Source organism: Anneissia japonica, unplaced genomic scaffold (assembly GCF_011630105.1).
Source record: "Anneissia japonica isolate Jap-2015-1 unplaced genomic scaffold, ASM1163010v1 scaffold1891_len642697_cov171, whole genome shotgun sequence".
Lineage (NCBI taxonomy): Eukaryota > Metazoa > Echinodermata > Crinoidea > Comatulida > Comatulidae > Anneissia > Anneissia japonica.
In genome coordinates, this window is record NW_022700553.1 from 547658 (window position 1) to 572437 (window position 24780).

At 31.8% G+C, this 24780-nt stretch overlaps 1 protein-coding gene across 1 annotated transcript in view; it reads left to right on the forward strand.

The window, feature by feature from the left end:
- The window catches only part of LOC117103358 (glypican-6-like), a 74598-nt gene that overhangs the window by 33157 nt on the left and 16661 nt on the right, over window positions 1-24780 (forward strand). The window contains exons 4-5 of the mRNA XM_033243899.1: window positions 692-860; window positions 4216-4346. Coding sequence (XP_033099790.1) covers window positions 692-860; window positions 4216-4346 — 300 coding nt within the window. The remainder of the gene's footprint in view (window positions 1-691; window positions 861-4215; window positions 4347-24780) is intronic.

The following is a 24780-nucleotide window of genomic DNA, read 5'->3' on the forward strand; positions in this document are numbered from 1 at the left end:
CACTGTTACATTAGCAAAGAGTGATTTGTATTATATAATACTAATATGGTTAAAAAATAATTTATAATTTTTAGTAGTTAATTAATGCATATTTAGAGCGGTACGGTACCTGGTGAAATATTTCGGGAAAGTGGAGGTTATTTTTGTGATGTGAATATGTACTTGCATATTTTCCATGTCATCTTCAACTCTGAGATGTAAATGAGCTCCTATTCTTTATTCATTTTAACTTAATATAGATAAAAGAAAGAATTTTAAAGGGCATTGATGATCAGGACAATGATGATAACAAACTAAATAATTATACAGGAACTAAAGATTACTTCATTTTTTCAGACCTACTGTAGTAGATAATAATAAAGTCCAGCAAATACTGTGGTAAAACAGGTAAACAGTGTGGTCATATTTACACCAGTAAAGGTAGTGTTACCTGTATACCAACAAATATTGTGGTAAATGGAGACATCACATGTAAACCAGTAAAGATAATGCTACTGTAAACCAACAAACATTGTGGTTAAACAGGTTAAAATGTGGTCACCTGTAGACAGGTACTGGTAAACTTGGTAATGTGGGAAACAAAAATAATGGTTATCTGTATTCTGAATTCAGATGGTAATTTGATTATATTCCTAGTCACTATCTTACCAGAACATTAATTAAACTTAAACCTTCATCTTCTTCCTCTTAGGAATCACCGGTAACTGAATGCAAGGCTGCCCTCGTTAAAATGGAATACTGTCAGTCGTGTAAAGAAGGGTCAGCTAATGCCGCACCGTGTGACGGACTCTGCACAAATATTATGAAAGCATGTCTTGCGCAACAAGCTGAATTAGCGGATGAATGGACTAAATATATTGGTATGTAAACTGAAATGAAATCACGTTTATGTGGTTAAAATTGGAAATTAATTTTATCAAATAGTAAAAAGTCAGTGTTTTATTGAGGTTTTTTTTTAAAGATTTTCCACATACAACATGTTAGAGATGTAGAAGTCTCCCTCCAATTAAGGACCACTTTTGGGACTGTGGTTTCCATGGTCTAGCAGCTTTGGTCTCTAATTAGAATAATAAAGATGCATTTTTTAATTTGGGACCAAAGGAAGCAAGGTGTTCTTTACTTGGAAAGAGACCTGTATTTGTTTTGGCATTGCATGGAGTTTTGTAAACATATTCATTATTTTCATGCCTGTTATTCATCAATATTCTTCCTGGCACTTTGTTATACCATTTATACTGCATCAATCATCTTAGTTATCAAATTTATCACCTTGATTGATCAGTTACATGATTTCTTACATCATCATTACCATCAATCATTATCATCATCATTTGCCATTTTTTGGGAATGGTGACCTGGAGTGTTAAGGTTACAATCTCCTTAGAATCTTTCTTTTGTAAGGTGTTATATATTTAAAAATATTATCATTAAACACAACATCATCATGATCAGTGTTTTCATCTACTTATTTTTATAATTATTTTCTGTTATATTTGTATTTCCTTCATCTAATTTACATATATCTATATTTTTATGTTACCGCTTTTGATATTGATAAGCATGAATGCTATTTTATTGTTGTTATACTGTACATATTAAAGTAGAGCTTATATTGTAGACCTAATTAAAATATTCATTAATTCATATCTTAATGTGCATTCATATTCAGAGTATTTCAATCAAGCCTTTTGGATTACTTTTAGCATGCTCATTGAAAATGACATTTAGCTAAAGTAGGTCAGACATTAGGACACTATCTCCTTGATATATGTGCCGAGATGACTTTAAACGAGCTGTTGATTCGTTAACGGGTTAGCATAGTTGGTAATTAGTGATACTTAGATGCTGGTGACCCAGATACCAGGCTCATTTGCATTGCTTCTACCTTCCTACCAGTTTTGAATGTAACTAAATCTTCAAGAAAGCTCTGAAAAGTTCACTATAATACCTCCATGGAAAAACATATTCACTATCATCATTAATATCCAAAACACAATAAAAATAAAATAATAAAGCATTCCTCCCTCCCTCCCTCATCACTTTTCCAGCCTACTATTATAGTACTATCTGATAATTTTTGTATTATTTTGCCTTATTGTTTAAACTAATGCTAGAGACAAGATACAATCTAATTACAGGTCTCCCTCCAATCAAAGACCACTTTTGGGACCAGGGTTTCCATGGCCTTCAGCAGCTTTGGTATTTGTTAATTGGGACCACAAAAAAAGTGGTCTGTAATTACAGGGAGATGTGTATGTTATAATTTTACTCATGTTATGAAGGCAAAGCAGAGTATGGTTTAATTTCATGCAAGCTTCCTGTCTAAAACCACTAATTTTTCAGCATTTCATGAGCATTGCAATGAAAAGTGTCAGTAGAAAAGCTAATTGCTATATTTTCCCCCTGGATGGAGCATGGTCTTATGTTTAATGGATTCAATGTGAAATGGGTTTAATATTTAATAAATTTAATGTATTTGGAATTAATGTTAGATAAATTTAATAAGTTAGAAAATTGTGCTGGAGGTTATTGGTTGATCATATATCTACAAAGTGCATTAAATAAAAAACAATTATATGCAGTTAGGCAATAATTTGTGAAGATTTTTTTTAAAATCAGGATTTTGATATTCTAGTGTGGCGTTTAATCGATCAACATCGTCATATTTCATTGCAATCTAACTCATCTTGTTTGTAGCCTACTGTACTCAAATGTTACATCATCTATCACTAAGTGACCAATGATGGACAGATCTTGATTGATAGATTAATGGACTGCAAATGTGCATGAATGGACGAATTGTTTATATGTAGTAATGTCTCTTTGTTTATCGGTGATTAATGCGAGATTTCCTATAGATAAACTGGTAACATGACACACATGTGCATTAACACAGTTTGCATGTTGCAACAAAGAGCAACTGTACTTATAAATTACAGTAGAACCCCTCATTTATGAACCCCGATTTTACGAATTCCCGATTTTACGAACGTAATATAAAGATGATGACGTCATAAAAATTGAAGCGAAAGATTTTTTTAAAAAAACCCCGCTCGAATTGTACCTGTTATTACCATGCATACAACACAACACACCATACTATACAGTACTATGTAATTCTCAAGTGAAGGAGGGCCTCTTCAAAGTCAGTGTTTTTTATGGCTTCACACATGTGCATGCGACAAATTTTACTTCTCTTTCAAACATCGTTTTCAGCTTTAAAATTCAACATAGTGCTTGATTGTTTTATTGAATGATCAATATATATAATAAACAAGTATCTATGGAAGTTGTGTTGGAGTAAAATCCACAATCTAGGTATTTAAGAAGGTAAAAATGTCCGATAAAACAAATTTGTGTAGGGCCGAGAGTGGGATCAGAATGCTTAGAAGCTGCCAACTGTAGGCCTAGGCCCCCTCAGACTTAGCTGCGTAAGCCTGTAGGCCTAGCCTAGGCCTAGTTTATGCCAGTGTAAGTAGTATCAGTGCAAATATAGAGGAATTTGGTTCAACCCCGATTTTACGAATACCCGAATTTACGAACGGCTCTGGGCCCGTTCTACTGTACATGGTTTCTTTTAGGTACAGGTAAATACCTAGATTATGAATTTTACTCCAACACAACTTCCATAGATACTTGTTCATTATATATATTGATCATTCAATAAAACAATCAAGCACTATGTTGACTTTTAAAGCTGAAAACGATGTTTGAAAGAGAAGTTAAATTTATCGCATGCGCATGCGTGAAGCCATAAACAACACTGACTTTGAAGAGGCCTGTTAGATTGCCTCCTTCACTTGAGAATTACATAGTACTGTATAGTATGGTGTGTTGAGTTACTGAGTGTTTGGCCAAGAGTTATTGTTCCTGCTTATTGCGATGTACACCCCTATTTCAAATCCGGCCAGCGTTTTAATTGGAGTCGGAATGCTCTGCTCCTCGACTAACCTTCTCATGAGAGTTAGGTGGGATAATGGACAATGTATCTGTTAGGGGGTCTTACTACCACTCTACTGTGGCTGCTGCGGCTCTCCAGAGGCCCAGCCAAAATTTCCAATTTCAAATGTTTTGAATTGGACAGAAAAGGAAATTAATTATATTTGAATTTCTCTTTTTTAAGTAATATAATAGCTATTAATTACTGGAATACAATGTGATTCGAATATTATTATAATTATAATAATTGTTTTAATCTTTATTTTGTTACCATAGATGCCATGAAAAGGCTTGGTGAGAGAATGAGCGCCTCATTCAATATTGAGACCATTATTGATTCAATTAACGTCAAGATTTCAGAAGGAATAATGAATTACCAGGAAAATACGCAACATGTATCTGATAAGGTAATGGAAAATTTTATTTATTTTTTTTTTTCACACAAACAAGGAATGTTTGACATCAGTAATCGGACAAAAGCCACAGTGGACAAATTCTACCAGATCATGGACTTCTTCACTGTTAAAATGGGGTTGAAAAATCATGGTTTTCACATCACATTTCACCAAGGCTAACCATGAAAGTCTAAAGAAGACTTATTTCCAGTATGGTCCTTCTGGATTTACCTACCAATATCAATGGAAAAGAAAAAGTCATTAATTTTGTTGTTTGTTGCTTGTTTTGTTTATAATTAAGACACATAGCCTCCTTGCTATATTTATTTGTTTAATTTAAACTTTACTCTGGATAGCACTTTCACTGCAAATGGACTGTTTTAATTGTGATACCAATTAAATAATAAATATACATCTATAATAAAAAATGTAAATCGGATATAAATTAATTTATTTAAAAACAATAATCAATTACTCTATTGATCATCCCAGAAAAGATTTCTTAAATGACATATTTTATGTATGTATGTGGTAAATAAGGACAGAAATTCCAGTTGACTGTCAGGTTCTTAGAAACATATTTGAAGAAATTCTACTTAGTAAACTTGTCATGCATTCTTGCTCAGCATGAAACAGGTCATAGGTCAAGTGATGGAGGCGTCAAGATTGTTGCAATGTTTCGACCATGGTCACTTCAATACTGTCATTGTTGACTCGTATTCTGTTACTACTTCTCTCCAGTTTAATTGTTGCTTTCAACGTTGTTGAAGGAGTTTAATCCTTTGCGTTTAATACACTGGAATGTCATCCCCTCCAGTAACTATATTTTTTGTATTTTTACTGTAGGTACTTGAATTCAAGTCTAAACCACTTGTAATTTATTTTTAATGGTAAATTGTAGGATATTTGATTTCTACAGTTACAGTAGTATTGTTACTGTAAATTGATAATCTGGCATGTACTGTACACTGTGTTTGAATTCCTAAATGTATTGGGATCAAATATATAACCTAATAATTCAGTATTCATGCCTGAGGTTCTAACCTATAATCCTCATGAGTACTTCACTCTACCATCCAAATCTTCTAGCAGAGTGTTGAGTCTTCAAATTTGGCTGTTTACCTCAATACCTAAGGCTGTTATCATAATCATCATCATCACCACCACTATCTACCATCATCATCAATATCATCAATGTCATCATCATCAATATTATCATCATCATCATCACCATTTTTATTCTCTAATGATATCTTCTTGGGCATTGTTTAGGAGGATCCTTCTTTCCCTGAATCTAAGTTTCAAAGTTTTTTATTATAAAATAAAAGAGAAGGAGGTTGCTGTGGCCCAAAATGAATGCAGGGATCAAAAACATTTTATATTTGTACTATAAGTAATCTTTATCAATGATCTCCACAAATCTTAAGGATATATTATACGATATATCTGTTAATCCCTACGATAACTTTGCATAAGCCCAAAGGACGAGCCTTGTACTACATAATTCTATGATTTAAATAAATGGAATCTCCTGATGTTTCAAGTCAAGACTGAGTAGAATGGAACCAAAAAAGAAAACCAGTCGCTAATGTTCATGTTGTGAATACAAATGGCAAACATTATTATTGAAACAGAGTATTAGTGGGGAAATATAGTAGCTATTTGTAACAATTTATTAGGTATGTAATGGCTTCAGTTGGCATGGCTAATGCTAGGCACATGCATGATACATACGACAGCAGCACCGCAAACAATATACAATCGATGTGTACAGTATAGGGCAATTCTGTCTTAACTAGTAAAGCAGCCAAAATGCATTAATATAATATTCTTTAATGAAGCGGCATATTTGCTTTATTAAGATCATTTCTTTAAAACCTGACCTATTACTATTTCCTATCTGAATAATTTTCTCGTTGCTAAGAGATGTAGATAATAAACAATGTAAAAGACAACCCGAGAATCTCTTTATCGTATTGTTGTAGTGTATTAAAACAATTCCCTTTTTCTCCCTTTGTTTTTTGGATAAATTAATATCAGCCTGTGGATATAAACAGCAGCTTTATGATTTGTATGATTGAACTCTTGTTGAAACCCTGATTAAATGACTGGTTTAGATTGATTCTAATCATCTCCATAGTAACAACCATGTTATTATTATTCTGACTAAATAATTTTGTAGTTATTCATACAGTTTAAGATTGCTGAACATTTAACATTAGATAAAATAGAATATAAGTCGATAGTGACGTCATCATTGCAACTCCCAATGTTATTTGCCTATTCCCCACTGTCCACTAATTTTTCAATTAGTGGACGCTTGGCTTGATTTTTTTAGGTTCGTGTGCAAAAAAAAATTCCTCATTTTTTCGTTACCGCAAAAACATCGTGCATGCACCGCGATAAAAATTGAATTGTAATTGAAAATTACTTTTGTAAAACAAGGTTAATTACCACCCAAAGAAAGTTACTTTAAATTCAATATTAAGTATGAACAATTAAGCAATTCCTGAAATCAATAAACCCTAATAATCTAAACAAACTGAACGTTTAATAGGAATATTCTAGACCTATTTTAAAGACCCAAGGAACGAAATTATGTAAAGCCGCCGAGGCCTCCTCCTACTACTAGCCTAGGCCGTATAGCCTAGCGTAGTTATGAAATCATCCCAACATTTTTACCTGTCTGCACCGACCAAAAAGTTAGTGGCAGTGACTGTATTCTCTCTCGAATGCTTTGAAAAATGTTTATTTCTTTGACGAATGTGAAAAATTACAAACAAGTTCTTCTAACAATACAAATTACAAAATAGCCTAGGCCTAGTTATTCATCGTATCTGTACAGTACTGCTGGTGTGTAGTTAACGCGTAGGCGTTGCCTACTGCAGGAGCACAAATCAGCATACGCACAAAATATAAATACGCACACAGTACACTGATCACAATCACTATAGCAACCGATGACTGGTACAACACAGTTGGTTATAAAAACTAACATTAAAAGATAGCGATTGACTTATAAAGCAATTAGTAGAGCATGCATCGTACACTAGCGGAAAATTATTATACTTAGGTTAGATTAAATGCATTCAAAAATTTTCTTTGGGCCTTGCAGGCACTCAGGAAATTTTTTCAAGCATTCAAACTAACCTTTGTATAATAATTTTCCAATAGTGTACTATGGGGAGCTCTACTAATTGCTTATTAAGATTGGAAAGTATTATTAATATTTGATAATATTTAATAATTATCCTACTTTTGACAATCAGATGTTAATGGTTGATACCAACTTGTCTCACATCAAACAAATTTTCCAGACTCAAAAACTACCATAATACTTTGTGAAATTTGAAATTCCCCATTGGACCGGTAGCAAAATAAAACTCCTTGAAAGGCCTCGCGCCCAGTGTGTTCATACTCTTTCTCCTCTCCATCAATATCAGGGCCTCCAGCTGAATTCTATTCAATAATTGACACCTGGTATGTATGGTCCTATAAGAACAACTACGGTACTTGGCAAAATATTCATATTGCCACAAAGGCTAACATGATACTTTATAGTTTTCATATGAATGGTGTTCAACACTGGTAGATGGAATTTCACCTGTGAAGGAAGTCGGACAAAGGATGTTCGTGTGCCTCAGATCTTTAGCCACAAAATGCTCCTATAACTACATGTCATGGACAATTAATAGCAATAAATAACATCTTGTCATTCCCGCTTTCCTTTGATGTATGTGTGTTGTATCTGTGCTGAATCAGCAACACTTGACAAAATCAGCTCCACCGAGCTGAGGTGTTACTTTTGGTCATCTGTGGCTAATTATTGTTATTCCATGGAAGTTTACATGGCTATTGAAGTGTTGCTGAATCTCATTATTTTTGTGTTGAATCCAATCGTGTCAAGGGAATCTTTAGACTATTCAAGCGTCAGAATTGAAGGATACTTAGATGCTATGAATAGTTATCATTGGTTTTATGGTGCTATTTTTTAGGTCAAAAACAATTTCTTTTCACAATTTTTGAAAAAAACAATGCTCAGCCAATATTGTACTTCCCAAAAATGCTTACAATACACAGTTTCACATGGTACTTGCAGGTGCTCAGAAACCAGGCACATTGCATTGTAGGATGGTTATGCCACCGTTTGGCCAGCAGTTCCATCTTCCTTCTTTGTGAGCGCACTTAATGTTGTGACGCCTTCTGCTGTTTGTCCATTGCAGACTGAGCGGATTGTCATTAAATGTGATCCCTTGCACATGCCTCGTCGTGTGCGTTCTCTATGAAATCGTGTCAGCCGATGGCCGTCAGCATAGCCAGTGTCTGGCTTAAGAGATGATTAGATTTCTGCTGTATTTTCTAGAAGTATTGCCTTGTGACAGTAAATATAGTAAGGTGACAAGAAACTTGTAATTTTAAACAATTATTTTGGACATGATTTTTCTCAGGTTGCTTATTTGTTTAGGATGAGTTTTCTTATTCATGATATTTTATGACTTCATGATATTTTATGATACAGTAGCACATTGGACTGAGATCAATTGGATTGAAATAAAGGACTAGATATATAGTTTGGAAATAAATGCTTTGATATAAAAAATTTTAATTGTTTATACCAAAACATAATGAAAAATATTTTTAAGCACCTATCAAGCACTGTATTCTATAAACTATCTATCTATATTCATTTCATTTTAACTACATTTTTTGAAGGTGAAATACCAAGCTGTATAAGATGATCAGCAATAATAACAAATTATTTTGGGCAGTTTGTTTTTATTGCCTTACAGTGTATAAGTGGAAGTGGCAGCAGAGCTTGTTTATCTTAATACATCTTGTAACATTATTGGTACAGTAGTCTTTCAATGTTAATCCTAGTCATACCAGCCTTTGAGTTCAGCAACTGATCATCAAACTCCTGCCAGGAAACTTCCGACATGTAATTTAAACACTGATGAAATGTGGAAATGCGTGTTCAGAGCCTGAACAAATCATGGGTACAGTAGGATGTACTGTGGGAGGTCACAGTTAATGAAAGGATAGGAAACGCAATGCAATTGTAGATATTATCTCCTAAAAAGGCCCTCTGGATAGGCCACCATCAAAGATTTCATCTCACACGAGTATTATTTGCACCGATGTGAACTTCTATACATGCAGAATAAACCAAATAATTTTCACTTAAATAAATATTCAACTGAAATTGTCATTTAAAATTCCCCATTCTGGTACAATCCCACTTCCTAATTTCAGAGTATTGTTTGCCTCGATGTGAACTGCCCTAACACTACTTGCAGAATATTAACCAAATATTTTTGACTAAAAAGTATTACCTGTATACTGTAATGCTAGTTATCATTCCTTCATTAATATTTATTTATACCTAAAATTATTATATTTAAAATTTCTATATAGATACAAGTTTAATCTTCCTTATGTACTGTATTTTTCTTTTTCATTTTATTAATAATAAGTGCCCCACTGTTGTACAAGGCACACCCTAAATTCATACATTTTGAACGGAAATTCTCCAATGAGTTTAGCCGATAACAAATCATTACAATAACAAGAATAAATGTAAAAGATAACAATTCTAATATTACAATGAATTAAGGGTCCAATAGTATGTTTACCAAGTGATGATAGTACAGATTTAAACGATAAAACAAGATAACCAAAATTGTTGCTCAGCAGCATATGGTACAAGTCCTATTAAACCTTACACTTACTGTAAATATATTTTATTTTTTTACTTGTTTTTTATGAAAAAAGTAGATTTTATAAAATATATTTTTTTAGAAAACTAGAACCCAAAAATGATATTATGGTAGACTAACATGTTAAATAACAATTACTCCTACCATAGCTCAATAAATAATTAAATTGTTTATTGTTATGTTTTATAGTTAATATATTTTATAGTGTATCTCTCTACATTCTTATCTTTTATTATTTTGTCTATTAATATCATTTATTTTCTTCACACCATATACTATATATTCTGAAAAAAAACAAACATTGTGGATTAATTTAAGCTGAGTGTTCTAAATAGACTTGAATTATATCATTCAAATGTAAACTGGATAAAGTGTAACCTTCCTGAGGTGAAATTGTAATCCGTGTAAGAATTTAAGTCGGAAGAAACTTGTGCGAAGAGCTCTAAAAGTAGTCCTCCAGCGTTCATAATGAGTTTACATTAGCCACGTCAGGTGGCTATTTAGATCATGCGATATTTTATTGTCAGTACGGTGATGTTAAATGATCTCTTATGTATCCCTTTATCATACAGCATCTGATGTATTCCACGACCAGCCAGAATCTGATGTAACCACGATTTGCTAAATAAAGTAAAGTGTTCAATGTGTACGTAAGCTACGATTAGTGCATCGTGGCATGGTGCTATTTATTTCACCAATATTCTTTTTTGTTCATCATAGAATTATACAGTAAATACAATTGGTTAAAGCTATTTTTTAAATAAGAATTTCTTTCATTCTCACTTTTCAGTTTTCATCAATGGCCTTGGCCTTTGACACCATCCCATCTTGCTTTGAGAATACCATAATTTCACTGCTGATTCTTTTCACCTTTATTGTCTGTAGTAATTTATCTATTCTACAACATCAATGTTGGATGAGCAAATTTTATATGACAGGATGCTAAATGCCATTAGGAAGGTCTCCCATAATGCATCAGTACATGAGAGGATATAAACAGCTTATACTTAAAAAGGTTACTTAACTGTGCTATCTGATTTAAGAGTTGTTTCACAGGAATTACGGTTAAAATATGCTACAATCCTCTCTGAAATGTCGACAAACAACCCATTTTAATCTAAGCCGGGATGGAAGCCATTATTGTGACGTAATCGCAGGCTGACATGCAAATCAAACGTACAGTGCATTCTGACCATTAAACAACATATAGGCGTAAAATGAGTGCTTATCTCAGAGCCAATAATAGGAATAATAACTCATGATATTTACATTTTAAACAGGCATAGAAAATGATTAATACAGGCTCAAAATAAACAGTACATTCTAACACTTAACTATGGTACATGCTACTTCATAGCCAATAGTGTTTGAAAATGCAGGATTTTTACATTTCTATAAAGCATTAGAACGGTTACTGGATACCAAAATATATTGTCAAGTAGAGGAAGATCCTCTTTAAGATGTTTTTCTGCCAATTTGTTTTCAACTGGATGCTTCCAATACGTATTTGCTTAAATGTTAATTAAGTTATTAAATATCAAATCGATATTTAGTTAAAACCAGTACAAATTATCTAAACGTGTTATTGTTCAAGCCCTATTAAAACAGAAGAGTAAATGCTGCTGTCTTCAGGGCTGGGATTAGTCAGGTTAAGCCATGAAGGCAATTACAGAGCTCGTTAAGTATTGAATACATTACATTATAGAGTTCAACATTACTTTAAATTCAAAGCATAAGTGATTAATCAAGAAGGTAAATTTATTCTGAACTAAATTTGTGTAAAAAATGCAAATATATAGCTAAAAGATGGGTTTAATACTTTCAGTTCGTGATCATTTTAACACAATACGGAATCACCTTTTTAAATTTTTTTTGTACCATATAAAATAAAAATAAGAGGTAATTGCCTTCATTTCTGTTCCGGAAGATGCTGCCAAGTCAATACGGTTTTATGTATTCTCAGAGTATTTCAAATCCAAACTATAGAGGGCACCCTAGTAGTGTTATTGTTTTTCTTGCTAGTAGGTACCTGTAGTAGTAACCATAGGTTTCCATGTTTGCTAAACAGTGCAGTCAAATAGTTTATTATATATACTATCGCTTCATCACCACTTCATTTCAACATTCTGTGTAAGCAATTAGTTCCTTAATTGATTACAATGATGCAAGTGTGCATTAATTATTTATTATGATGCACCTAATTAAATTCTACTTTGAGAATTGATTAGCTTAATATTGTAATGTAAATTATTGACAAATTAAGGAATAAACCTATTTTGTTGGAAATGTTGCTATTGAAAATCGTAATAATAACATTGTTGTAGATGGAATGCATGCGCTTGATTGCAGAACCATGGCGTCCCCAGTTATGGTGATGTGATGTTATCGGTCACACCATACTTATATTTCTAGACTCTCAAATTAAACATATTTTGGGGGGAATAAAGGACAAATGAATTTAAGATTATGTCAATAAACTGCAAAACAAGAAGAACTTATAAAATATATTAATAAGGTAAAATAGAATTATATGTACTCATTCCTTTCTTGTCTTGTCGTGTTTTTCCTTTCACAAGTGCGAGTGTTGAAATGGAGGAGGCACGGTTGGAATGGATAGATAAAATTAGTAGTTGGAGAAGTGGGATGGAAAATACAAGAAAAATAGACATCAAATGAAATGCCTATGGCTGTTGAAGTGCTAGGGCACACCACTATAATAACATTAGTTGATGAGCCACTGAACAAGTAAACTGTATTCCATTGGGAAATGGTTAAGTCAAGAATGTTTGCAAACACATTTATTAATGTGTCCTTGTCCATTCCAGTGGCTGCACTTCACAATTAATGAGGTTCCTTAATTATTCACAGTTTTTTTTTTAATGCAGTATATGTAATTAAGTTGATAATATAATTTACAAGAAGAATAAAAGTAAAATTATTAGTAATAATGTTCATCAACCATGAAAGATGGAGAACGATAATGAAATGACCTGAACCCCCTCCTATATTGGTAGTATATAATTAAGTTGGTAATATAATTTACAGCAATTTTTAAAATGTCAAGTTTGAAACCACATGCAGAAACTGTTAAATCATGAATCATTTTATTACAATTTATTATATTTTATTGACATGTCAGTTTACTTTAAAATATTGATTATGAGACCAGCATGAAAATGATACTATCTGAAGAAGATAATAGAGTATTACCTGCATCTCATGTTTCAGCCTTAACCTTGCAACTACACATGATCAAAATTTCTCATTAAAATTCTTGTTAGTGTTATTTATGATTCATTAAACAATATTAATCCTTGTTTACATAACATTTAATATAATAAATGTTGTATAATATCTAAAAATTAAGAATTATGAGTCATTTGGACAACCTTGATAATAATTTTTAGTCATTACGAATAACTTTTAGTTTGCTGCCTTGTGTAGTTTCCTAATATTATTATTAAATAATCTGCATTGTAATAATTTATTCGTTGTCCTTGTTTAACATGTTGCTGTACTGTTAGTCTCATTTATTGAGCTCAATTTTAAATTCCTGTATTCACATAAAAATATAATGCTTGACCTAAGCCTTCATGAAATATGAGATACAACGTTATAAATTTGCATTAAACTGTTCAGTTTAAATGCCTGTATTCACATAAAAGTATATTATTTGACCTAAGCCATCATAGAATATAACAGGCTACACAAAAAAGAATATAATTGTAAATAAATAGTTAATAAAAATATGATTGTGAAAATTATAAATGAAGCCTAGTAAGTTCTCAAAAAATGGAATTCACAAAACTCCAACATGAAAAAGTACAATAGCTGAAACGGTTAAAATGTGCATGTAGAATAGGCTTATTGTACAAAGATTATTTCATGAATTATTTTATAATATGCACTGAACAGTCAATGTTAGCTTTTATACCTGTTCCTATATTGTACAATACTTTCCATAATTTAGTAAGCATTCAATATTTGCATAAATTACTATAGGCACTGAGAATTTGAGGAGAAATATACTTCCTTTGCCATTTATAATGCATAAATAATTAATGGTTTTTGTTTTCTTTGGCATTTATAATTTATCCAAAACAATTACATAAAAATTAAAAGACAGCACCATGAATTTATTATTTTTTGACACATATGTAAATTCTTTTTGTTTCTTGTAATGTGTTTGTTTTTTTCATACAGTAATATTACTACTAGCATTTTTAATTAAGCTCAGTAGTTAATGTGCAAGTAATGTCACTGCAATAGTAGTGGATATTGGCGCTATACAAATCCTTGTTGATTGATTGAAATTAGCTATGCAAACAATATAATTTTTGTTCTCTGTCAGTATCATGTTTTTTCTTTTTTAAATTGTATCATTCACTGTCTTATGTTACTTATCACATAAAGCAAATGAAAATAAATATAATAATATATAAAGACAGGCAGGTTGATAGGTGAGTGTGTGGGTGTGTGGATGGGTGTGTGGGTGGGTGAATGATATCTAGACAGTTTTATAATTATGTAATACTTGGGTTGTCATCATCTAGTGATAGGCTCAAGGCCAGTCGACTGATCCTGTATAGAACTGTACTACTTCGAAGAAAAAGATCACATAAGATCTGTTTTTTAATATCCTGATATATTTTAGTAAAAAAAAATAAATTCCATATATTTATTAATTTCGTAATGCTTTTTCTTCTACAATATGTTTCCATACTGTAAATATTTATTACGAAATTTCTACATTAATCTTTATTGATCTTGTGTTGAAATATTCATGTATTCGTAATGTATTTCTTGTATCGGTCATCTTGCCCCTTGTGAATATAATTTAATCTTCTAACTTAGTACTCAAGAGATTCTATTTGTTTTTGCAGTGGAAAGAACAGAATAAATGTTTGAAATTTAAGGAATTAGTTAAGAGTTGAAAAAGTGAAAAGAATCATCTAAATTGTGAGCTTCTGTTTTTGACAAAACTACAGTACCCTTATTTGGAATAGAATGATTGGTTTCTTGAAATTACCCCTTTTTTCTGCTGTCTGTTATTGTCATGGAATTAATTCATTTTCAAATTTCATTTACGACAATGCAAATACATGAGATGTAAACTTTAACAGTAATGGAATATAAATGTTGCGGAGCCACAAAAATAGACAATAATATGAGTATGGTGATAGTACATTGTCACTTAGTTAAAAAAGCTTTTATATGCTACAAAGTGACTTTTTTAACATATTTTTAGTACTTAACCTAGAAACATATTTCATCCCTTTCAAATTCATTGCATTCATTTTGGGAAGAATGATGTTTACAAACCATTGTATATTTTTCAAATATTGGATAACAAACACAACCATCTACGACTTTCAGTTATTACAAATACTTTTTGCAATTTTTGTTGAATAAAACAAAGCCAAGTATAAAGATGCAATTTAAAGAATAATTTTGAATAGTGAATAAGATTGAAGTAAGGCTACTCTATAGTATGGTCCACTTTTTTATTTGTTTTTTTTCAGTTAAAACGTCATCCTCTTCCTGTTAATAGTTAGTATTTTTATCTGTCAGTATCTGAGATTGTAATCCATATCTTAATCCTATTATGTGATTAAATCCTATTGTAGATGTCATGTTTTTCAATTCTTCTCATCAAGTCGGTGTCAAGTTGGTTCATGTTTGTCTTGTCTTGAATGATCAACATCATTCGTTTAGGATTTTTTTTTTTTTTCGTTTGTGATATTCCGTAAGATGAATTCCAGAATGAAGGCTTTATTATAATACTTTAAAAAATTTTGTAGTTTATTGAAGCAAAATTAATTACATGAGTAATAATAATATTTAAATCATTATGTTTTGATAATAAATATTGGAGTTTAATTTTAATGGTTTTAAGTGGGTGTATTATCAAAGCTTTAGGGCATTTTCTATAAAATAAATATAAATATGAAAGTTGATTTGTTGGTTTTAGTTAAAGATAATTATCTGATGAAAAAAAACCCCCATGAAATATTGATTAACAAATGTAATTCAAAGAGACATGTGGATTCATACACACATTCTTACACTGATTCCCAAATATTTTACTACAATAATAGTATATTATCAGGCAATTTAAGAGTCTAAAAAAGAACATAAGGAACAGTTAATCATTCATCTTTTTAATTAGCATAGTAAAATATTTTTCGTTATAATTTTTAATCTAAAGCTAATAACTTAGACAAGGCATGTTTATATTGAATTACATTTTAGGAGTTCTATAGCTCATACATAGATGGAATATGTTCAGTGTTATCGGTAGGCACTTTGAAAAACAGATGAGAGAAAGGGTAGGAGGGTGACAGACAAAGACCAGAGACCAAAATAGTAGATTTATAGATCAGAGAAAGATAACTAAATTTCTGTACGTCATTATATATTGTGCTGCTGAATACACCTTAATCAACTCATCAATAGTATCTACTTTGCAGCGCTCAGCTTTTCATCAGTTCCTGAAACTTGTTTTATTGATACCTAGCATTGCATGCCAGCCTTAGCATACGATCAATTCTGCCTAGTTGTAAAATGCATCGTTTTAGTAAAGTGCCGCGGGTATAAATTCTATCCATGTTGTGGTAGGGTGGCTTAGGAGCGATGCAATGCGATAATACTGGCTAAAACTCTCAGCTTGTCAACTTTATACTCTTAATATCTAGGATTGCTTGGCCATTGCTCCGGGAAATGTTAAATACTGTGGATTCAGGTATATCCTGCCAAGGTTTTATATAATGCTATTTCAAGGCTGCGTTGGATTTGTTTAAGGAAATGAATTAACTGGAAAATGAGAGTAAGTGAGAGAGAGGTGGCTAAAATATATATCTTAAATTATTCATTTATAAAACAAAAAGTATTGCTAACATCCAAAGCTGGGATAGGCCAGATAGTGAGTTACATACAGAGCATACAAAGTTGAAAAAGCATATAACCGGTTGGAAAAATGCAACATCCTTTGAATTTTATTATTGCGCTTGACTGAGAAAAGTAGGGCAATACCATGTGGTGTATCTAGGGAAGAGATAAAAAATACATTCTTCTCCCGTTCTTCCCCCACCCTCTCCTCTCCCCTCCCCCACTGAAAATTATTTGAAGCAAAAAATTCATTCATGTAGATAAATCTCACCTTATTTTGCGATGATAGTGCCCCTCACTTAATCGTCAAGCCCCTTCCTACTTCACCATCGTGTCCACACCCCTCCCATCAGTATTTTTCCCACCCTTCTCCCTCCCTCCCTTCAATTTAAGTCTCCTAGATATGCCAAACTATATGCCTACAGTACCTGAGATCACAGCACAGTATTCATCAGCATGAATAATTCACTGCCTAGTTGTACGATGGAATTTGTGGAGACTTAATTACGCATCCTCTGATCGCTTCATATGTTAGGTGTAATTGTCCATCCAATTTGCATAATAATTTCTAGGAAATTTACATATTATGTGTTGGTGTTAATCGGTACCTCTGCACCTGGTTATGATGTGGATGAGTGGTGTTGGTGGCAGTCTTCAACATCAGTATCATCAGGGATTGTCTCATTACAAATCAAGGGATCATGTCATATTTCCATTAAGTTGCAGAAATTAAAGGTCTTATTTTTAGGAATTAACTTTTTAAAAAATATTTGGTGTAACACCAATTTAAGAGAGGTGCAAACTCAAGAAAGGTGATTATTAGATCATTTCCTGAGGTTTTTTATATATCGGGTAATAAACTTTTCATTTTGAAATTGCTCTAATATAACACAAGTTTATAGGAAGTTATAGCAAACACATGTTTTGATATTGTTACAGCAAAGATTACAATTCTAAGAAAACACTTTTCAAATACTTGAATAACAACAAAAAAACAAAGCATCCATTTTGGTCAATTTACAATGCAGAAAGAGAATTCACCGTGAGAAGAATCAATTTCCAAACCAAAAAAAATATATGTTATTACCATTGACCATTGTGTTATTCTGAACGGCAGGACATTCTGTGCAAAATATGAATTGCATTTGAATTTGATTATGATATTGGATAGCACTATATGGGGCCTCAGCAGTTAGTTATTCCTGGAAACAAGGGAACTGCAGTGAGCTAAAGATTCCGAGTTGACTAACCTAAGAATGTCTAGCTCATTGTTATCACTTAAATCTCATTTAAAAATTCCAATTGGTTTTCCTAGAAAATATATCTGTAAATTAAAACATTGTGAACTTCGCTATAATGGGAAATTACATGAAGTTTTCTGACAACTTGTGAAAAAATTAAGAGGTTATGAACTGTCTATAGATTTTTTTGTTTTAATTTTAAAACGTTGACTGCCAAGCCTTTTTACCCTAGCCCCATCCTTTACGCCAAGATATAAAGAGCGCCACCATAATGAAAATCATTTCTGTCAACTGTAATGGAACACGAACAAACATACGGTAGTTATTTTTAGATCAGTATTCTTGGTCCTTTCCCTAAACTTCCATGGCCAGAGTTTTGTGTTCTGGCGACCACTGCCAGCGAGTACAATACAATGATGGTCAAGTGTTGACGTGAACTTGCATCCTTGGCGCCCTGGCTGAATCCTGTCAGACGTGAACCCTACAGTAGTCCCTGGCAGTGAATGTGTAAATATTATTTATTAAAAATTATTTTTTATAGAGAATGACCTCATTACAAATCATTAGAGGAAGTCATAATATGTGCAACATTAAACATTTAATAACTGAATTAACATCAGAATATTTGATAAAATAAAAGTTAATTATGATTAATGTTTTATGATAGTTAATGCATTGTAGTTTAGAATGTTATTATTTTAATTGTTTAACGTCTTATTCTAACTTTACCCATTTAGTCCCATAAGTGCTTTAAGCGCTCGCTAATTATCGTCATCAATTAATTAATTAATTAACAATAATTTTAAAAAAACCGTATGTGCAGTAATGTGTGCATGTATTTTCATTAAATATTTGAGAAAATATAAAAAATTGTTTTAAAAAAATGTTTCTTCGTGCGTTTTTAATTAATTTGAATAATTAGAGTAATGAAAAATATGAAATATGATCGTTATTTTGTAATATGATACCCTTGAACGGGAAGTCGCCGCAATCAACACTGATGAATAAAATTGTCTAAAAATACACTTTTTTTCAAAAAGTAATAATTCTGACACTTTCCTACAATAAATATATATTCAATATACATACTGTACCAGTTTTGGTTATTATATTCTCATATTTCCACGTAAAATAAATTTTTTTTGTGGCTGAAAAAAAACGTGGCTATCAATTTTGCCAGCGCCATCTTGGTTGTTTACAAAAATGAAAACGAACCCTGACATGACCGTTGAACTTTTTGGTTTCCCTGTGACATGCGCAATCATGACGTTAAGATCCATCATGGCAAAAGCTCGAAAATGACACCTTGATCTCCTATATTATCGTAATTTTTCATATTTTATTTAATTTTTTTTTTGACACCAACCCGATTTTTGAAAGATTATAGGTGTGTTTTCCCACTTCTTTGAACGGGCGCTAGGCAGATAATTGATTTATGGATATTAGTCGCGGGTAAGTTAGGCCTTTCCAGGCGACAGTGCGTAGTGCGGTGAAGGTGACTGAACCGGCTCGTAGACCTTGGGGAATTGGATAAGGCCCCCCTTGAGGTGAAATTTTATATTATTTTTTACCTTCCGAAGTTTCTGATCAAAAATTACAAATTTAGTTTTATTTTGTAAAGGAATAATTTGTGCTGATTTGAAGATGCATTTATTTATTCTGACTGTTGAATTAGTATCTCTAATCTTTTTTCAAAATTATTGATAAAAATTAATTTGGCCCTAGGGGGAGGGCCTAAAAAAATTTATTAAAATAATAAAAAAATGTTCCTATTTAAAAAATTTCTCAACACTATATAACCACTTATTTAGGAAAAATTTCAATTCTTATCAAAGAAATTTGTATTACTCTAACAGAAAAAATTATATTTAATTATTTTTATGTTACTAAAAAAAATTTCAAAAATGAAATTTGAAAATGGGGGCCTGAATGGGTTAATGTGTTGCCATCTGTTCACCTTGTTCTTTCAGTTAAACATCATATCACCCTAAGCAGTTTTTTTATCAATTACCATACAGTACGTCTCCGCAATCCATTTCAATGATTTTTTTACACATCATGAAATATACATACACCTTACGAATTGAATGTTTTGCTATTAAAAAAAAACCATCTAGAAAATGGTTCACGAAATTATACATTTTAAAAACTGGTTGACATGGTAACCAAAGGTAATTTGAAGATAATCAATACAAAATTAATCACAGATTTTTCAATTCATGATTTTGAATAATATAGGTACATAATTTTCAATAACTGAAAATCTAGCTTTTAGCCATTATATATTCCTCAGTTCTTTTAAAATGATTTAAATGGAAATTTATAAAGTGTCATTGCATCGACTGAAGTACTGTATAGTACTGTATCTGTGCTGCTGTGTGCGTGTTATTGATTTAAAAAAAACATAAGGTTTGGACAATTCCTTGGTTGTAATCTAGGAAAAATATGAAAATAGGCTACTGGATTGCATGCTTGCCATTAAAATTACACTGTTTCTGTGTACACTAATAATTTGGCAGTTTTGTTGGGGCCCTTAAAAATGTTTGTGAAATCACCTTAATGTTACAGATAGACGCCAATTGCCTGTAAAAATAATATTAAAACTGAGCATAAAAGCAGTGCAAAGCATTTCATTGTTAAATCAAATATTACTTTAAGCCATTTTATGCGTGCCCTGCCCCACCCCTTTAAGATGGTATATAAATCTTTTTTTAATTTAACAACAGGAAACTTGTCAATGCAAGACAAATACATACTGATACATCTAGTATTATTATTAAATGGCTATTGTTGTTATAACTTTTATATTATCACTTATTATTGTTATTTAACAATATTGTTATAAACTCAGTCTTTATTATGATTATTGTCATTATTTCATTTAATTATGAATATATCCTCTGAGGATATACAACTTGAAGTAGGTTGTTGCATAATACATGCAAGAACAAGCGGACATTGATGTAAAAAATTACTTAAATTATAGTTTATATTTTTCTGTCCTGAAACTACTCTACTAATATTATTCGTGTATGTTCTGCAGTGAAAACCAAGCGTGCGCAAATATCCATTTTTTCATTGTTATTGTTCATGACTGACATTTTACATTTCAAGGCATTAGCCCAATCGTCATGAGTAAGGGACATCATTTTACAGTGAAAGGTAGGCTTATGGTCGTACCACCACATTAATGCGAGCATTAACTGTCTAATGCAAATTCAACTTCAGTTTGTGAGAGACTTAAGTGTGTGGAAGACTGATGATAATCCAGATGACGTTTGTTTATAAAGAGATTGGTAAACTGAAATCCACTTGTGAAGTTCAGAGCCACCATTCACTATCAAAATGTTTATATACTGACCAACACTTTTCTGTTGTTAATCTGAATGTACTTGTCTAAAAGCACAATCACTTATTATTTCAGCCTAGAGCTACCTTAGCTACGACAGACTCAGACCTTAGTGACCATTCCCTTCAGCTTGGTCACACAGCGGACGTTCACACTTCCTTCTTTGTGTCAGATTTTTGCGTGAAATGAATGGTATAAGATGTCAAAATTGACAGCTATTAAGGCGACCTTGGCGACCCAGGTTCGGTTTACATTCAGATACGAAGATGAGTCGGCCCGGGTCTCACATTGCCGGACCTGAGCCGACTTTAAAGTCGGACCAAATTTAAGCCATGATACATGATTTGTAAATGCTACTTAAGCTACTCATAAGGGTATTAATTATTCAATCATGTAATTCATATTAAAATCTGCAAAGAAACTCTCCTACAAGAAACAGATGAAAACACTTTGTTCTATAGGAGTAATGTTTTGCCATACCTGACATGTTATCATACTGAATACTCAGTATGTTCCCAAATACTCGCAAGTGATATCTAGCCTCGTGTCTTAACCACTAAACCACTGGACCTTGCGCTTAGTGACTAGTGTTTGCTGATTTAATGATGTTTTTCTAATTAAAGGATTACTAGCAAATGAGTTCTTGTTTACAGTAGTTTTTATTTTGAGCACATACATAAAATAGATCATGAGTTACCACAACAGATCTACTATATTTATCTATTGGAAGATTCTATTTTTTGCAGGCAGCTTCTTTGTTTCTATGGTTTTTTTTAACTATTATTAATTTTATCACATCCATTAGAACATGTTGAAAGATAAAATAGGAAAGAGATTTCTAGCCATTGTTGGCTTTGCCACCTACTTAGGTTAGTCGGACATAAATCAATATTCCTTACCACCCGCATATACCTTGCTTTCCAAATGAGATGCTATTGTCTTGTCAAGTTTGTAACTTCCCAATACAACTTCCCTGAGTAGGACACTTCAGTTTGGCCTCTTTTAGAAGTTCTATATTTAGACTGTCTGTAAAAATTACAAAATCCTAAAGAACCTCAAAAATGTTATTAATACATTGAATAGCTAATTAAAAAGGATCAAATAGGCTATTTACTACCAATAGAACACATCATTTGAACTTAATAAATTTCCATTGATTTAAAGACATTTTGAATACCAGCCAATTTACAAAGGTTAATGCAAGAATATAGGAACTGATATGTCATACATCTGTCAATTTATGAGGAAAATGTTTTTGTTTTTTTTTCATTTTTAACTTTAATTGCTTACTAATAATTCAGCCTACTTAACAAACTCAGCATTTCAAATATTTTGAGCATATTATAGACAATGTGTATAACATGAGTTTGTTATTTTGAAACATCAGCATGTTTTAGTTGTTGCAACATTTGCTTGTTTTTTGGATCTTTGTTTTTCTTATGCATAACCTACTTTCATTTACACTTGTTTGTTGTTTAAATCTGAAGTTCAAGCAGGTTGTCTCAGCAAATCTATCCCTATTGTCTATTCCTGTTATTTTTGTAATGCTTCGTCATTCCACACTATATCTTCAGTACTTGCTTACATTTGTATGGTAATGTTTCTGCAGTGAATCTAATACTTCGTTTAAGTATTGGAATTTCCCACTGCTGCTTGTCTTAAGATTTGTTTGCAAGGTGTGCTAATGCTGTGTAGGGCTAATATAGATGCAGGAAGCTACACTATTACTGTAGAAGGCATTATCTATCATATTTCCACTTAATGATTTTACCGTTTTATGTATTAATATTTAATTTAATATAATTTCAATTGTGTCTATTTAAAAAAAATCAGCTTAGTATATTTCAGGCATCTTGTATTAATTTCATCCGTAGTTTAAATTATATATAACATGGATAATAATATATAATAAACTACAAAGTGAATAGATTATCATCATTCTTAATATAGTTAATTTATTCAGTTATTATTTTATAACAGGTCTCCCTTTAATGAAAGACCACTTTTGGGACTAGGATTAAGTTTCCATGATCTTGCAACTTTGGTTTAAATTTAGAATAACTAAAATAAAAGACATTGTAATTTTAGGACCACAGAAAAGTGGTATTTAATTGGAGGGGTCTTTAATGAGTGAGAACTGTACTTATTTTATCCTTAATATATTTATTAATATTAATCCTTGTATAAACTAAGCGTATCCCCTTTTTACATTCATATATTCTTTGCAAGCCTGTTCATTTCATGAATTTTATGGGCTTGCTCATTACTGTATGCATCCATTCATTAAATATTTGGCATCATTAAATATGCATCATTATTAATATTTTCTGTGTCCAAACCTATGTTAAAAATTTACCAATTTGCTATCCGCAAAGCCATCCATTGATTAATGCATACTCTTCATACAGTTTAATAGTATTCGCTTCAATATTGCATTTTGTAATCATACATATTTAATCATCATCAGTGCATTATAAATATTTTTTATTCAGTAATTCGCTTCAACTTTTAATGACCTTTGGCCTCTTTCTACAATATTTAATATGGTTCTCCCTGGAGTTCAAAATTCATGTTGAACTCGAGTGCATCCTTTTCCAGCACATGGTCACATATAGTGCAATAAAGTCAGTTGTATTTTTATTTTTTAATGGTTTTTTATTTATTTAGTTAATCTCAAGGGAATAGATCTAACTACAATTAATAATCTCTATGAAATAATGCATTTGGAGTTGCGTCTAACCTCACAATAATAACATCCTGATCTAACTAAATCCAAAATTAAGATTATCCCCCAAAACCTAAATGGTCTGTTCCAGATGATGATGACCTAAGCTTGATGTCATTTGACAGAATGATTGTTGATGACACTTAAAGCTGATGATGAGATTGTACCTTGGGATTGAGTTTAAATACCTCACACCAAATCCAAACATTTTATGCATCTGAACATTTACTGGAGACCATGAAATCATTGGGCAGTTAGTCACAAGGGTAGATAAATAGCTGTCAATGACATCATCTTTAAAAATGAGGATTTTCGCTAGGTTATGGTGATTATCTCATTTATGGTTAATTACACACTATTATGTTGAATAATATTGGTGATTGCAAAGTATCTTCAATATTTTATTTAACAAAGAATATCTATTCTCTTAAATACATAATTTTTTAAAACATTGTGAGTAACAATGATTTGAAAAATGTCCTCTATTATGCTTATATTATTATTAGTATGCTCATCCTGTGGTGGC